The following is a 16,826-nucleotide window of genomic DNA, read 5'->3' on the forward strand; positions in this document are numbered from 1 at the left end:
TTTTTCTGAAATAGCATATTCTCATCTGTTTAACCTAAAAAAAAAAAAAAACCTTTTCAATATGTTATTTTTGACCATTTCACAGAAACATTTAGTGGGTGAAAGAGGAGAGAGATGGAAAAAAAGAATCCCGAAACAGTAAAGATTCTGTAGTATGGACTTCTGTGTGATCCTTTAACAGCTAAAGTTGTGGGTTTCCTCCTAGGTCCACATCTCCACTGGCGAGGCTTCATGGGTCATCTATTTTGGAGAGGCACCATCTGGAGTACAGTAAGACCCTCTTGAATGATGAGGTAAGTGCACCTTTCTCCAGGGCAGCTTACTGATTCTGGATCAGAGCCCTAACCCACAGAAAATGCTGCAAAGAGAGTAGCCCTGAGTTATGGTATTGACAATGCATGCCTTACCATGTGGATCGCTATACTGCCGTTGTTGTTTTTGAACCATGAGTTGAAGTAGCTCAGACAGAGAACCATGGAAAGTCAACAGAATCTCTGTGCGTCCCTGGGCAAAGAAGTAAAAGCATACGGTGGATGTGAAAGACTCTCTGCATGCTGAGCATACATAAGTTAGCGTAAAGGGGGAAAGAGGCCACGCAGGTGCCTGGTTTACTTATACTTCTTGGGGCACACACTGTGGAGCCTGGTTTGTGCCTCGGAGAGAGCCGGACTTGAGAGTGGAATAGGCATGGATCAGGAAATGAGACAGAAACAGGTAGCTGCCATCAGAGGGGCACGGAGTCATGTTCTGGAACTCCAAAGGGAGGGAACACATTCATGGGAGGAAAAAGGGAAGGGGTCAGAGATGGCTTTAGGTAGGAAGTGGCTTTAAGTCTTTTGAATTCATGATGAGTGGCATCTATCACGTTCTGCTAGTCTCCCTTCCCTAGGAGCTGCTGCTTCTTCTTCCCTTCTTCAGTTTTATTTAAGGGGTAGATAGATAGGTGGGAAAGTTGTGAACATAATGTAATAACACTTTCTTAAGAAAGTTTCAAACCAAAACCAATTCAAATGAGTCGTTATTCAATAGAGGGGACACTATTTTTCACAGGCAACAAACTTACTGAGAATTGTATGCTCATTAGGATAAATACACCCTCTGGAAAGTGGGGCTTTTTTCTCATCTACAGTAAAAATCTTTTATTAAAGACTCAGGGAGGGAATACACAGAAATAAGTCAAGTCTAGAGAGAACACTCAATTCTTCTAGGTAATGAAAAGCCTCAAGATGGTCCATACAAGCCATGTGGGAACATCTTCTAAGGCAGGGTGACTGGGCAGAGAAGTGGAAAAAAAAAAAGAAAATGATCTGAGTGGTTTTAATAATGTCTGATTGATAAGCACTCAACACTACATCCACCCTAAACCTGCTGTAGCTTTTCTCAATCAGCAATGCCCTTGGTGAAACATGTCGTCTACCCTTAGTCTGTTTTCTGTTGCTATAACAAAATATCAGAGACTGGATAATTTATAGAGTGGAAGTTTATTTTGGTTCACATTTTTGGAAACTGGGAAATCCAAGATCAGACGGCCACATCTGCTGAGTCTCGGGGTGGAAGAGCAGGTAGGCATGAAGAAGAGACAGTCGTAAGCGTCTGTCTGCTTTATAACAACTTTCATGAGAACGAACTTCCAGAAAGGCATTAATCCCTCCCAATGACACCTTCACTTCTCAAGGGCCTCACCAACACCCTTACGTTGCGAATCAAATTTCAACATGAGTTTCAGAGAGGACAAACCATGTTTGATTCATTGCACCTTGGGGGAGTCTAGATGGTGGTTGTCAGACATGGGTGTCCAGACCAGCTTCTTCAGAATTGCCAGTTTACTGGTATGTGTGTGTTTGTGTGTATGTGTGTGTGTGTGTGTGAGTGTGTGTGTGTGTGTGTTCTTGAAAGCACAGTCTGGCCAGCCTTTTTGGAGCCAGAGTCTAGGGTTTTGCATTTGAACCAGGCCTCTTTAATCCTGAGGGGCAGATAGAATCTCTCCCTACAGCAGAAATCCTAGCATAGGTAATAGCTGTTCTATGGCAATTAAAAGAAGAGTAGAGGGGCTGGGGTTGTGGCTCAGCTGTAGAGCACTCTGCTCGCACGTGCGAGACCCTGGGTTCCATCCTCAGTACCACATAAAAAAATAAATAAATAAGTGAAATATAGGTATTGTGTCCAACTACAACTAAAAAATAAATGTTTTTTGAAAAAAAAGAAGATGGGAGAGGAGGGGAGGATAGGAAGGGCAGCAGAATAGAATAGACAATATGATTGATGTATGTATTCCATGTATGTATTATATATCAAAATGCATTCTACTGTCATGTATGACTAAAAAAATAAATAAATAAAAATTAAAAAACAAAGAAGAGGAGGAGTAGACTGGAAGGAATTCAAGAAAGGAAAACTGTCATCACCTAATTTGTCATAATTCTTTGTTTTGCTTATGGAACAATCTTTGGTTTCTGAGTAAGAATTTTCTGTACATCCCATTGTTTCTATGATACCACCATGAGGCCATGTCAAATATATCTATCACTTAATTATACATTTATTTACTAAATCAAAATACATTTTAAAAGCTACAGCCAAATATCTCAATGCTTGACATTGGAAGGCTCCCGGTATCTTACATGTTTTCCTTCTGAGCTTTGACAGTTTATAACAGTTATGGTTTTCCCACCTTAATTTTTTATGTTATGTACTTTGTAGCCTAAATTGGCTTTGATGGCTATATAAATACTTATTATTCTTTCTAAAAAGGAATATTACATCTCAATAATCTTTGCTATCTTTTCAAGGACCTGTCTACACTACTATTCTACCTGCTAATTGCAAATGTTTAAAGCCTTGTCAATAGAGTCGCTAGGTGATGTAATCGCATAGCTTATTTATGAGCAAATTGAACACTAAGAAAAAAAAAGATACTTTTATATATCAGATGTGCTTTTCCTATTTTGGGAACATAATGTAGTTCTTTTGCTTTTTAATTCTGTAAAGAAAATACACATGTTAAAGTTTTTAAAAATTTTTTTTAAATGAATGTAATAATCCTTGGGATTTAAACCAGATAGAAATCAACCCTTTACCTGAATGAATGGGTAGAAATATTTTTAGCCAGATTTTTTTTTTCTTAGTGTTCAATTTGCTCATAAAGAAATGTCTTTTTCTCAGTGCTGAGGCTGGAAGTCCAGGCTTTTCCCATGCTGAGCAGGTACTCTACTGCTGAGCACCAGTATAAATTTTAATACTAAAATTTGCTCTACAGAAAATTTCTACAGGGGCTGGGGATGTGGCTCAGGCGGTAGCGCGCTCGCCTGGCATGCATGCGGGCCAGGTTCGATCCTCCAGCACCACATACAAACAAAGATGTTGTGTCTGCCGAGAACTAAAAAATAAATATTAAAATTCTCTCTCTCTCCCTCTCTCTCACTCTCTCTTTAAAAAAAAAAAATTTTCTACAAATGACAAAATAAATTGCTCAGTCTAAATCACAGAACCCCGTTATTACTCAGAACATCCCTTTTTGTTCCGTTTAATACAAAGAAATAGCACAGAAGAAATTAAAGGCTCTGTGTCCAGTCACCAGTGAGGCCACAACATGTTGCAATATTCTTCTGTGGGTGTCAAAGGCACCACCGTGAAGATCAGATCTGCCCATACTTTCTCTGGCTTCAACTCACCTGTGAGCGCCAATCAGAGCCAATTAAAACCATTTCTATCTGTTTTGCTGTGCTACATGGAATTCATATTTTTATTGCCATTTTAATAGTCAGGGAAGAACAAAAATAGATTCTTTTTGTGAGCTAGTGAAGCCAGCTGAGCAAGTGGGGCTGGGCCTGACTGGGCCTGGCCTGGGGAACAGCCCTCCTGTCTTCCTTTGGAGCCCTTGTCTTTATATTATGTTTCAGCAAAATGCTCGGTGTATGTGTGGGAGAGGGGACGGAATACCACATCTCATGTATTTTTTAAATTAATGATTTCAGAGTTATTACAAAAACTATATATGCCCACTATAAAAATTCAAGCCATAGGGAAAAACTCAAAGACAAATATAGAAAGAAAAAAACAACACTTTAAATCCTTCCACCCAGAAACAGATACTTCATTAACATTTAAAGAATTTGATTGCAGTCACCCTGTGACTATATACAGGCAGCACGGAGAGAAACAATTTTTCAAAAGCAAAATCATACCACAAGCTATTTTTTGAGTTATTTTTTAAATCAACTTTATTAAAGAAACACACACACACACACACACACACACACACACACACGCTTCCCTTTAAAATGTTCAGTTCTGAGTTTTTACCATTTTATACAACTGGAGAACCACCACCACAATCAAGATACAGAATGTTCCTGTCTCCCCCTTATGATTGCTCATGCCCCTCTCCTCTCCCAGCCCCAGCTGACCATTAAAATGCTTTCAGTCCTTGTGGATTTGTTTGCATGTTCTGGATTTTAACAAGTACAATCATACAATAAGCTCTCTTTTTCATGCAGAATATAATTTTAAAATTCATCCATGCTCTTGTTAGTGATTCCTTCCTTTTCGTTGCTCAGTAGAATTCCATTAATCTTAAATAAAGGGCATTGGACTGAGGCTGTAGCTCAGTGGTAGAGCTAGCATGTGTGAAGCCCCGGATACAATCCCAAGCACCACAAAAATTTAAACAATAAGAAATAAAAGGCACTCAATGATTTACTTGAATATATCAGAAACATTTTAGAGATGGAAGGAAATGCAGAATTTCACACAATTGTGTCATTATCACAAGAGATGTTAGTTCTTAAAGACCCCTCTAAAGTGAACAACAAATGTCAGTGAAAAGTTATGGAAGGTATATCTGAGCATATAAGTGTTTATTTTTAAACAATATGTGTCAACTGTATAGTATCTATTAACTCCCTGCTATAAAATGTGAAGCAGATAAGGTGCTTAAACTTTCCCCACATCTTCACCTCCATTTTACAAGGAATTTATTATCATTTGTATTTTTTTACCATCATCAGTAGCTATAAATTTTATGTTTTGCTTTATCATTTCTGCTGTCAACTTAATTCAATTTTATGGTCCAGTACACATTGACCCTTTGCATTTCCATGTGGAATTTTTGAATTCATTTGTCAATTTATGAAAACACACACATAACTTGTTGGTATTTTGTTGGAATTGCACTGCGTAGGTTTTTTTGTTTGTTTGTTTGTTTTGTACCGCGGCTTGAACTCAGGGGCCCTCAATCACTAAGCCACATTCCCAGCCCTATTTTGTATTTTATTTAGAGACAGGGTCTCCCTCAGTTGCTTAGTGTCTCCCCATTGCTGACGCTGGCTTTGAACTTGTGATCCTCCTGCCTCAGCCCACCCCCACTGGGATTACAATCGTGTGCTGCTGTGTGTTGCAGGTGCTTGTTCCGTTTTGAAAATTACTCATCTTTCAATGTAGCCAGATCTGCTGTGGAATACTGTGGGGAAGCGGCAGGAACAGCTGGGGGAAATCCTCAGCTTCCAGTTTGTTGCCTCAAACACTTTCACCAATGCATTCTTTTTTTTTTTTTTTTAAACTTTGGTTCTTTTTTAGTTAAATATGACAGTAGAATTCACTCGATGCAATTACACAAGCATGGACTATCTATTTCTAAATAGGACCCCTTTCTTGTGGATGTATATGATGGTGAGATTTACTCTGGTGTATTCTTATATGTACATAGGAAAATTATGTCAAACTCATTCCATTCATTCTTTTCCCCATCCCCTCTCCCTTCCTTTTATTCCCATTTGTCTTCACACACTGAACTTCTATCCCCTCCCCCCTTGTTGTGGGTTAGACCCACATATCAGAGAAAATATTTGCCCTTAGTTTTTTTTTTGGGGGGGGTGAGGGGGCGGGGACCAACTCATCCTTGATTTCGGTTTTCTAGAAGTTGTAAGGTTCATACTGAGCAAAGTCTAGGATGCAATGGACTCTGCAACGGGATCAGGCCATTGCTGTCGGCTCCTTCCTTCACCCCTCGTCCCTGGCATTCCCTACTGCATGGGGAACAGTACAGGGAGTCAGAGCAGGGCTTGTCCACAGAGCTTTCTGCTGCTGCTGTGAGCACAAACATCCTGAGGCCTATTGTTTTAATGAAAGGTCCACGGGATCTGTTTTTCTTACTTACCAGCAATCCCCAAAGCTCCAACTTTATGTGTATGTTTGTTCCAAAGGGATTTAATGGAGTTTTAAAAACTACATACAACATTAAAGAAAAAGCAAATGACGGCTAGTGAAAGAATGAGAAAAATGAGATGAAGCATGGCAAAGACCGTCCAAACCCAATGTGTGAAGACAAATGGGAAAACAGTGAGGTTCAAACATTTATTAAACATCAGCCACAGGTTTGGCCAAGAGCATCCTAGCAACTAACATGAGAACAGAAATAGGATCTTCTAGATCTTCTATATGAATCTATAGCCACAACTTAAAAAGAAATACCAATTAGGGGCTGGGGTTGTGGCTCAGTGGTAGCTCGTGTGCCTAGCACATGGGAGGCACTGGGTTCAATTCTCAGCACTGCATATAAATAAATAAAATAAAGGTCCATTGACAACTAAAAATATTTGTTTAAAAATACCAATTAGAAGCTGTTCTTTTAAAAACCTCAGGTTCAAGGAAGGAAGAAAATGTAAAAGAATGTAGAATTAGGAAAAGATTAATTTTCTCCATTAAAAACACGAGTTTTCAGTTAAAAGCAAGGATGAGTGAGATGAAAAAAAAGAGTGAAATTTGGGTATGCTATGTTCTATACACAGGAGGCAGCAATCAAGAGTTGGATATAAACCTTTTCCTCTTAGTTATACCAAAATTTTAAAATTCAGTATTGATTTATTTTGGAAAGCAAAAGAATGTTCAATAATCTATCAACTTTAATATTACTGTCTTGTTATTTTGGATTGGGCAAAGATCTGACCTGAATACAGCAGGACAGCATTAGTCCTATTTATTTCTCTCTTTCCCTTGAAATGTGGCTTTTTCTTTCACACACATGTATTCTTATCACATTGAAGCAGGTGTTCAGGTTTATAAATATAAACAACATGCACTAAAATGAATATTGCACAATAAATATCGATTGATCTGGTTAATGATGGTATGTTCTGGACTCTACCACCTGACACTTGGTAGAAACAGGGAAGTTTCTGACTGAGGGGATTGTTCATTTGAATTCAGCAGTCTGGCTTTTAAAAAGGATTTCAGGTACTGCATATATTAGTTTATCTAAGAGTGTAAGGCATTTTCACACTTTCTCTGACATTCTCTTTTTTCCCCCTTTGGCAAGTACAGCTATGAAGGCTGACTTTAAATGTTTTGAATCTCCAGAGTAATGTGTCTGAATCACACGAAACACACTAGTTTTGGAACGTAGCACTGTACATCCGTAAAAAAGTACAGGCAGTGACCGGCCAATGCAAATGTGCCACTGGATCACCACCAGTCCAAAGGGGAGACCACCATTCTATGAGAATAGGGAGCAGATTAAGTGGGATTAAGTGACAAATGCTCCATCTTCCTTTCCCTGTCCCTGGCTAGTGCAGACCAGATTGAAAATAACTTAAATCACAAGATTTAGTTCAGAGATTCTGGAATAAATATGCTCAGTGGGGCTGCTGCGAACTGTCCTAAGAAATTGGTTATAATTTAGACAATTTTTATTTTTATTTATTGTAATTTGGAGTGGTTAATAGCCACTGCTTTACTCTCAATATAAAAAGACTAAAGTTGCTATGGTGAATTCATTGTTTTAACAACAAAAAAAAATCAGTTTTACTTTCTATTATACATGCTTTGGAAAAATACCTCTTGTTATAGATGTTATAAAAAGATTACATAAGTGCAGATTTATATATTGAATAGTAGAGTGTGTAAACTTGAGCTCTGATGCAATCATTGCTTTGTATTATTTCAATCTCCTGGAATCAATGAGAGCCACACATGGTCTTGGGTTCGCAGTTCTATGTTAACCTAGAGCTAGGCTCAAAACTTTATGTAACAATAAAAAAGCTACAAAAATATTTCAGTTTTACAGCAATTTCCATTTTGAAAATGCGTTCCCAGTTTTCGTTTCATTTGAGACAACAGATCTTTATTGAGCATAGACCAAGTGCTAGGCAGCAAGGTAGGGCTGCTGTTACCATTCCCATCTGAGAAACCAAATTCTCACAGACATTAATGACAATGTCCAGGATTATACAACTACCAAGTGGTGAAGCCAGGAACTGACCCAGCACTCCTGGTTGAGAGGTGGCATAGGGTCGAGACTGAAGCATAAACTCTGCAGGCAAGCTGCACTGGGTTAGACACCAGGGCTGGCTTATTCCAGCTGTTTCACCTTAAGTAAGTTACTTAACCTTTCTGTGTTATGATTTTCTGTGAGGAGATTAAAAGTCTTCACAAAATTATAACCTGGTAGATAGTAAGAACCATTTGTTATTATTATGTGGTATATAATCCAGCATTGTTTTCAATATTATGCTGCCTCTCTCTCTACATAGCTTAGCAGACTATCTCTTCTTTTCTTCCTGGAATTTTTCTGGATTTTGTCACTCTCAGTTTCATTTGCTAAACCCCATTCACCTGTCTTTCAGCCTGTCTGACTACAACAGTTCATTTGAAATCTCAGGGCTTTTAATAACCACCCCAAGTTTTATACTCTGGTTTTCTTGAAAAGAAAGAAATGAAGCTGAGGAACATAATTATCAATGAGAAACTCTTTGAAGAAAAGTCTAGTTAAGTTTTTATAAAATATTATTGCAAGAAAACATTTTAAGAACAAATGAGAGGATCTCATTATTTTTTCCTACATTCATATGAGTATTAGTGGAATTTGTAGTTTCTGAAAGACCAATGCTTCCTATAATCACTCTAAGATTATCTGGTAGATTATCCAACATGTTTAACCATTAAACCTCTCCCAGGAATTCCTTATTAAAATGCCTCAATTAATATAAGCCCATTCTAAATCTACTGTTTTTTTTAAAAAATAGTCTTGGAAGAAGACACTTTTTTTTATAGTGAAAACTTACAACATTGAATACCTGAATATTTGCTAACAATATATACTGTTATAATTTAAATTCCCTTAAAGTACAGTAGAGGGGTTTACTTAATCCATGAGATAAAAACTGGAAGCAAAACTGAGACTTGCTTCTTGTTAAGCATATTTTGATTTGTTGGACCAAAGGCAAATTAATGATTGCACTTTATTGTGAATTTATTTTCATTTTACAGAGTTTAAACATCTTCCAGAACCTAAACAAGCGTCAGTATGAAACAGTTATTCATTTGTTTGAGGTTGCAATAATAGCAACTGACCTGGCTTTGTATTTCAAGTAAGTACACACCCACACCTGTACCACAGATTGCTCTTAAACGCTGTGTGGTTCTGCAGCGTTTAAAGGAATTATCTGCTGCACTTAAAGGTAAGATGAATTTTTTCACATGCATGCATGCAAATTTGTTTATTTTTCTTTTGGAATGTCAATTAGAATATCCTCAAGACAGGTGCCTGATAGAGAATTTACTAGAAACCTGGAAATGTGTTTTAAAAACTTACACTCCCCCCCATGTTAATTGCTTGTTATCTGAAGAAGTTTGAACTAAAGAATATGCTGGGAAGTTTGCAGGTTGCCAGCACAGGGATGTCAACCTCATGAGGTGGCCTTTTGTCTTGGTGAATTCACCATGGTCCAGAATCTGGTATTCAGTGTTTCCAGCTCAGAAATTTGATCCTTTCAGAGTCTAGCTGCTGAACAGTCTTAGTGATTGTGGCACACATGAGCCAACCTCACAAAATTGAGTTATAGGCAGCAGAGGGCCAGCCAGTATGTAACAATGACATTACCAAGGAGACCAGATACTCTAAGCATCTACACAGTTTCTCATAAGTGAAATATGAAGTTGTTAGTGAACACTGATGATAATAGTGAGTCAGTTATGGGATCCATATATTCAATTTTGCCTTTCTGATCCTTCTTAATTAAAAATTTAACTATTAAATAGTTCAGACTTGAAAATAAATTCTTAATATATTCTTAAATATAAATGTTCACAACCCAAATTCAACCATGTTTCTTTTTGCCATATTTGCCTCTGATCTCATTTTTCAAAGAGGAAAAAGAATATTAGGGATGCAATGGAGATGATTTCCAATTTTTCACCATTGCCTACAATGTGATGCTGTATATCCTTATGCACATATGAGACCTTCTCTAAAATACATGCCCAGCAGTGGTAATGCTTAAGGTTTGCCTATGTTCAATGCTGTGCCACTTTGCAAAGCTGTACTCTTGAGCAGTCAGGCTGATTGATGTTCCCAGCAGCAGTGTACAAGAGTTCCTGCAATCCATATCCAGAACACTCTGGATCTGTGCACACTTGCATTTTATTTTGTTAATCTATTGAGTGTGAGATGATATTTTACTGTTTAATTTTGTATTTCCTTGTTACCAAAGAGTCCTAGCATCTATGTGCTTGGGGTTCTGATTTTTTGTTGGCTCTGTCTTGTGCCCTCTCTGTTATGGTCTCTGTTCCCATTTGTAACTTTTAGATTTAATGTATTCAGTGTTACCTGGTTTTTCCCCCCTTTTTGATTTGTGCTTTTTTTCTTAAGCCCTTTCTATGACAAAATTAGGCAGCCATTGCCTGTTCCCTTATCCTTTGGCCTCTTAACTTCTGCTATGTGGATATCCTGATGCAAAGTGGGAACGTGAACTATGAGAAACACATTTGAGACACCTTTTGCTCTGCCTTTATATGGTAAAATTATTTTCTAGGAAGAGAACCATGTTTCAAAAGATTGTGGATGCCTGTGAGCAAATGCAAACTGAGGAGGAGGCCATCAAGTATGTAACCATTGACCCAACCAAGAAGGAGATCATTATGTGAGTGGTCAGAATGGTATTTTCCTTTGGGGGGGAAAGTAGTTTGTGTCTTTTTCTATTTAACAATTTTTATTTTCTTCCTAAGGGCAATGATGATGACAGCATGTGACCTGTCGGCTATCACCAAGCCCTGGGAGGTGCAAAGCCAGGCAAGTGCAGTTGCACTATGGCTCTTGTTGCTCTAGGGTGTGTTTTTTTTTTTTTTTTCACTGCTCACACTCAGGTGCAGTCTAGATCCCATGTAAAAGTCCACATGAAGATATCTTGCAACCCAAGAATTCTATTCTGACAAATTATAAATATCAGTAAGTCAACAGATGCCTAGATCAGGCCCCAGGATAAGGCAAATGGAGGAAATTTTGGAAAGAAGCTGCTTCTTTAATAATTCCTTATCACTGAACAGGTTGTAAAAAACTTTTGTAAACTTATTCAGAGGAGGTCTGAGTTTTTAGTTGAGGAGACAAGTGAGAACAATGCCAGAGTGAATCATTCAAGCTGTCTGCTGCTAAGGGTGGTTTTGCTCTTACAACCTCTTCTTCGATGTGCTGTCAGTTACCCAAAGGGCACTAGTTGAGGTGCTGGTTTAAGGTTGTTGTTGCCCATGTGTGGAGTGAGAGGTATGGAGGCATCAGTTGACTACTTACTAATTGGATGGAAGAAACTTCTTTTCCTTCAGTTGCTTCTAGGAAAAAACCTCAAGCAGAAGAAAGGCCAGAATGACCTGGTTCAACTATAGATGTGGATTCTACCTGTAGAGTAATTTATGTTTTATGTTTTTCCTCATGGGAGGGAGGAAAAATCTGTTCCTTACTCATCCTAGGTTAATGGCTGATGCCCCTGTAGCAAAAGACAGATTAACAAAAGAATATAGATGTATTTAAGTGTGACACAGAGGGTCTGGTGTATAGCTCAGTGGGAGAGGGCTTGCCTCTCATGGGTGAGGCTCTAGGTTCCATCCCTAGCACCACAGGGGTGGGGAAAGGAAAAAAAGATGCCAAGAAACAATTGCATTTGTGTATTTTTATGCTAGGCTTGGCGAAGAAGTAGTCACAGAGAAAGAGGATCTAATGGTAAAGAATTGGAAACAGCAAAGCTGATTTGTTCAGGTTCTTCTTGGCATCTCTGTCTTAGGCTTCTCTCCTCCAGGGATAGGGGTCACCTCTTGAATAAGAGTCTTACAATTGGTTTTAGGTAAGGTCAAACAATCCTTCCTAGGTTTTATGACTGGCTTCAGGGGAGAAAGGCTTCAAAGGTGAGCCTTCTGCTCCTGTGATTTTCTTAAAATCTTAATTTTCTTAAATTCTTAAATTTTGGGAGTGGTGTCCCCTGAACTCCATCACTATCAAGTCCAAAGCCAAGTGCTTACTCACCCTGATGTGCCTGCTCTTCCTCTCATACCCTATCTGCAACGACCTGGCTGGAAACCTTGGGCTCCACTTGAGTTTATCTCCTTCATTTCACAATCATTTGATCATTTGTCTGTCCCACTTGCTTTGTCCTTGGTGAAGACTTTTAACCAAGCTTTGATCAGAATTTTAGTGGCAGCTTCCCAACTATCCTCTGATTAACTCCTCAGCCCATTCCCCATTGCCAGAGGTTTCCAGCCTCTTTTAAGTCCACTTCCCCTGACAAGACTTATACAAGCACTGGGCCTGTCACCACCTGTCCAGAACTCACACTCCCAGATGCATTTCTGTCACTCTCTCCCATAGCATCACACACTAAGCTCCTATTCACATAAGCTGGGGACATTCCATTTACTCCTGCACAGACTTTTCCTCTTCTTTACTGGCAAACTACTGTACTTACCATAAATGCAACCCTTCATGGAACTTCTTTCCTCCTTTCCTTGATCCACAGCACTTCCCAAATAGATCACATGACTATTTTTACTAGACTCCCCACATCAGAAAGAAAAAGTTCACTTATCCCTCTCACAAGCCTGGACCACGCCAGTGTAACACAATTAATGTTCATTGAACATGGTAATATTTTATTTTTTTGGTAGCAGGGATTGAACTCAGGGGCACTCAACCACTGGGCCACATCCCCAGCCCTGTTTTGTATTTTATTTAGAGACAGGGTCTCACTCAGTTGCTTAGCATCCCGCTGTTGCTGAGGCTCGCTTTGAACTCATGATCCTCCTGCCTCAGCCTTCCAAGCCGTTGGAATTACAGGCGTGTGCCACCACACAATAAAAATATTGCCTGGCAATATTTTTAGTGATATAAATTAACCCAACTCTTGAATGTCCTCACACTATCTGTGCATGTGTCCATGTACAAAGAAATGTGCTAGATGCTTATAGATAACCAAAACAAAGAAGGAATTGAGGAATGTTGCACTTGTAACATGTTTTATGGAACTAAACGTCCTCCCAATCCCATTCTTTATTGCTGAGGAGTAGCAATACAAACCCAGAATTAGTCTAGAATATTCAAGTAAAAACTTCTCCCTTCCTATTTCAATATAATCTGTACATCTTTTAAAAACTTAATAGCTTTAGAGTTTGACATCTCAAGCAGTGACTGTAGATACTACCCTTCAATGTCACTCATGCTAATAAAATGCAAGTTCTCTCTTAATAAGTGGAGGTAGTGAACCAAGCCTTTCTCCTTTGCAGGTAGCACTTCTGGTTGCAAATGAATTTTGGGAACAAGGAGATCTGGAGAGAACAGTGCTGCAGCAACAACCTATTGTAAAGACGTTGGAATAAAATGCATTACTTAGTAAAAATTTAGTACAAATCAGTCTATTTTGTTCATTAAATATAGGGAAATTATCTTAAAAGGATTTATTTCTCTTTCTAGCCTATGATGGACAGAAACAAAAAAGATGAACTACCTAAACTTCAAGTTGGATTTATTGATTTTGTTTGTACTTTTGTATATAAGGTAAGTAAACCAATTATTTGAATGAGCCATATAATCTCTTAGATGAGAATTTTTCTCTTCAATTATAACCATAGCAAAAGTCCACCCACCCACCCCCTCAGAGGAAAGCCATTAGGGGTGTCACTGTTCTCCATAGTAATTTTGAGATGTGACCCTAATGTCATTCAGGGTGGAATAAAAAGTGTGAGGACTCAGATGGGAACCACTTGAGCAGACCTCCTGAGCAGGCAGGAAGGACTGTACCTCCTAGTCCCAAGCCTCAGAGGCACTTAGTTACGCTCATCCCAACAGATCTGAGCACTGCATAGCGCCTTACAGCTCCTCTGCATGTGAAAAATACCAAAACCCAACTTTCCAACCTAAAATTTTCTTTAGGAGTTCTCACGGTTTCACAAAGAAATCACACCCATGCTGAACGGCCTTCAGAACAACAGAGTGGAATGGAAATCTCTTGCTGACGAGTATGATGCAAAGATGAAGGAAATTGAAGAGGAGATGAAAAAGCAGGAAGAAGAAGTGGTAGTAGCACAAGGTGAGATGGATTCTGCTTTTGCTCCTTACAAAGAAGCCAGAGGTCAGGGTGAGCTGAATGTCACATGACAAAAACATGAACAGTAAATATAAAATGAGCCCTGCTTTGCTGATGCAGACTGGTAATTAATGGCTTTCAGGCCTCAACCCCCAACATCCCTCAAAAAGATCTAATGTGTAATTCTATATAGATTTGACAGGAATAAACTGAAGTAGAGGTTGAAGCTAGGTGTCTTTGTCCCTCTAGAAGGCGGCTCCTGAGGCACCTCTGCAAGACTGTAAGAACAGTATCAAAACCAGAGTCTGAGATATCAGGGATACATGAGAATACAGCTTTAGACTGGTGTACCCCATTAACTATGAAGATTCTGGGCAACTTGCTTAACCTTTCTGAGGTTCATGTTCTCTACCTAAGGTGGCTTAGAAGATGCCCAACTTAAGGAAGTCCTACATGTAAAGCTGGCCAAAGGGGGTGACTTAAAGGACACTCCCCCATATTTTTGTTTCCCAGATGTATCCACATGGTGCTGTTTTACCTGGCCTGAAATTCTACTCATATAGTCATTCATTAGGTTTAACATTCAGAAAGCCTGTTATAGTGCTTAGGTGCAACTATTAGTTCATCAAATGACTGAAATGTCATCTTGAAAGTGGAGTGCTAATTTCTGTCTTCCAAGTTTAGCATTCCAAAGGTTTTGTAAAGAATTCTGATTGACAATAATCCACATGGAAACACCTTGAAAGATAAACTTCCTTTAGATGGTTACATTTGGTGCTATTGTAATCAATTTACAGAGGGTGAGAATATTTTCCTTAACAAATTTAGGGGGGCATCCTTCAACAAAACAAAAAGTTTCTGACTCTCCGTGAGTGTCTGTTCCATACAAGGACCCAAGTCAGGCAAGCCTTGGGGAAAAATTGTTGTCCTTATCTCCAAGAGTTACCATGGAGTGGTGATGGGGGGGAGCTACACATTAAGCAATCGATGCATAATCAATGTGCTGATTACATGCCTCAGAGAGAGTATGGGTGTGTATGTGGATGCATATGCCAAGATCTCAAGACAGTAAACTTGGCTCACACAAAAAGGAGAAGAGAAGTGAAAACACTGAACATTAAGAAAAAGATGTTGAGGACTGGGGCTGTATGTAGCTCAGTGGTAGAGCACTTGCCTCACACATGTGAGGCAGTAGGTTCGATCCTCAGCACCACATAAAAATAAATTGGGCTGGGGTTGTGGCTCAGCGGTAGAGCGCTCACCTCGCACATGTGAGACCCTGGGTTCGATCCTCAGCACCACATTAAAAAAAAAAGAAAGAAAGAAAAAGATGTTGAAATGCGAATAAGCCCAGTGTAATTGAAGAACTTAAAAACTGGTATGGCTGGAGTCTAGAGAGAAGGACGCTACGGCATTAGATGAAGTTAGTAGTTCAGGGGCTGCCAGAGAGCAGACTGCCTGGGGCCTGCTGAGGACTATTGTCAATAGAGGGGTTCTGACAGGAAAGCAGGAAAATCTGACTTGCACTTCAAAAATATGTGATTTTTTACCAAGCTCTTAGAAAGTGAGTATTCCTTAGTGTTATTAAATTTTCCCTTTATCCCAACATTATGATGAAGAGACAATCAGGTCTTTAAGAGGCTCCTGACATTTTATTATTCAGTATACTAGAAACAGATCTTTTTACTTATATAAAAATTGACTTCTGAATTTTTTCTAGTACACACTGAATTCTTTGTAGACTATTATTTTGTATTCCTTGGTTATCAACTTTTGTGCATCATGTTCATTCCCACATTAAATAACGTCGATGAGAAACTGATATTAATTGGCTAACCACTTGTCAGATTATATTTTTTAAATGAACCAACTGTGAATCAAAATGTTTTCAAATGTTGAAACCCATAGTACTTGCTATAGATTAATATTATTAATTGGGCTATAAAGTTGATGAGAGAATATCATGAGATTTCTATATTTACATTAATTCTTATAATAATATTGCTTTTTTTATTTCTTACTAGTTGCTGAGGATTCAGGCGGTGGTGGTGTTGATGACAAAAAGTCCAAAACATGCTTAATGTTGTAAAATAATCCAAGTGGTCTAAACTTCAAACATCATCTTAGTTTTGAAGAAAAACAGAAAACATTAAAAAAATACAAAAAAAAACTTCAGTAAATTTCATTCAGCAAATCATCAAGTAACAGAGTTAAGAGGATCACCAGAAAAAGTATCCTGCGACTTGTATCAAGAGAATATATATTTCTGGCCTGAAAACCCTGAAGATGAAATAAAGTTCAACAAAAATGCAAAATAAGACAAAAAACAGGTGCATTTTGGGTACCAATTTACTTTAAAAAATATGTGGTCGTGAAACTAGTCACAGGTTTAAAAAAGTTTTAATTATATTTACTTGCTAAGGCTGCGTAATAGAGTACCTCCCACAGAATGGGTGGCTTAAACAACAGAAATTTATTTTCTCACAATTC

General features: G+C 38.5%; 1 protein-coding gene across 1 annotated transcript in view; it reads left to right on the plus strand.

Moving 5' to 3' along the window:
• Nucleotides 1-16,425, plus strand: part of Pde6c (phosphodiesterase 6C) — a 49,884-nt gene extending 33,459 nt beyond the window's left edge. The window contains exons 15-22 of the mRNA XM_026397366.2: nt 206-293; nt 9,262-9,362; nt 10,806-10,913; nt 10,999-11,062; nt 13,537-13,611; nt 13,724-13,807; nt 14,183-14,339; nt 16,361-16,425. Of these exons, the coding sequence (XP_026253151.2) occupies nt 206-293; nt 9,262-9,362; nt 10,806-10,913; nt 10,999-11,062; nt 13,537-13,611; nt 13,724-13,807; nt 14,183-14,339; nt 16,361-16,425 (742 nt within the window). The remainder of the gene's footprint in view (nt 1-205; nt 294-9,261; nt 9,363-10,805; nt 10,914-10,998; nt 11,063-13,536; nt 13,612-13,723; nt 13,808-14,182; nt 14,340-16,360) is intronic.
• The last annotated feature ends 401 nt before the right edge of the window (nt 16,426-16,826 follow it).

This window comes from Urocitellus parryii, chromosome 5 (genome assembly GCF_045843805.1).
Source record: "Urocitellus parryii isolate mUroPar1 chromosome 5, mUroPar1.hap1, whole genome shotgun sequence".
NCBI classification, from domain to species: Eukaryota; Metazoa; Chordata; class Mammalia; order Rodentia; family Sciuridae; genus Urocitellus; species Urocitellus parryii.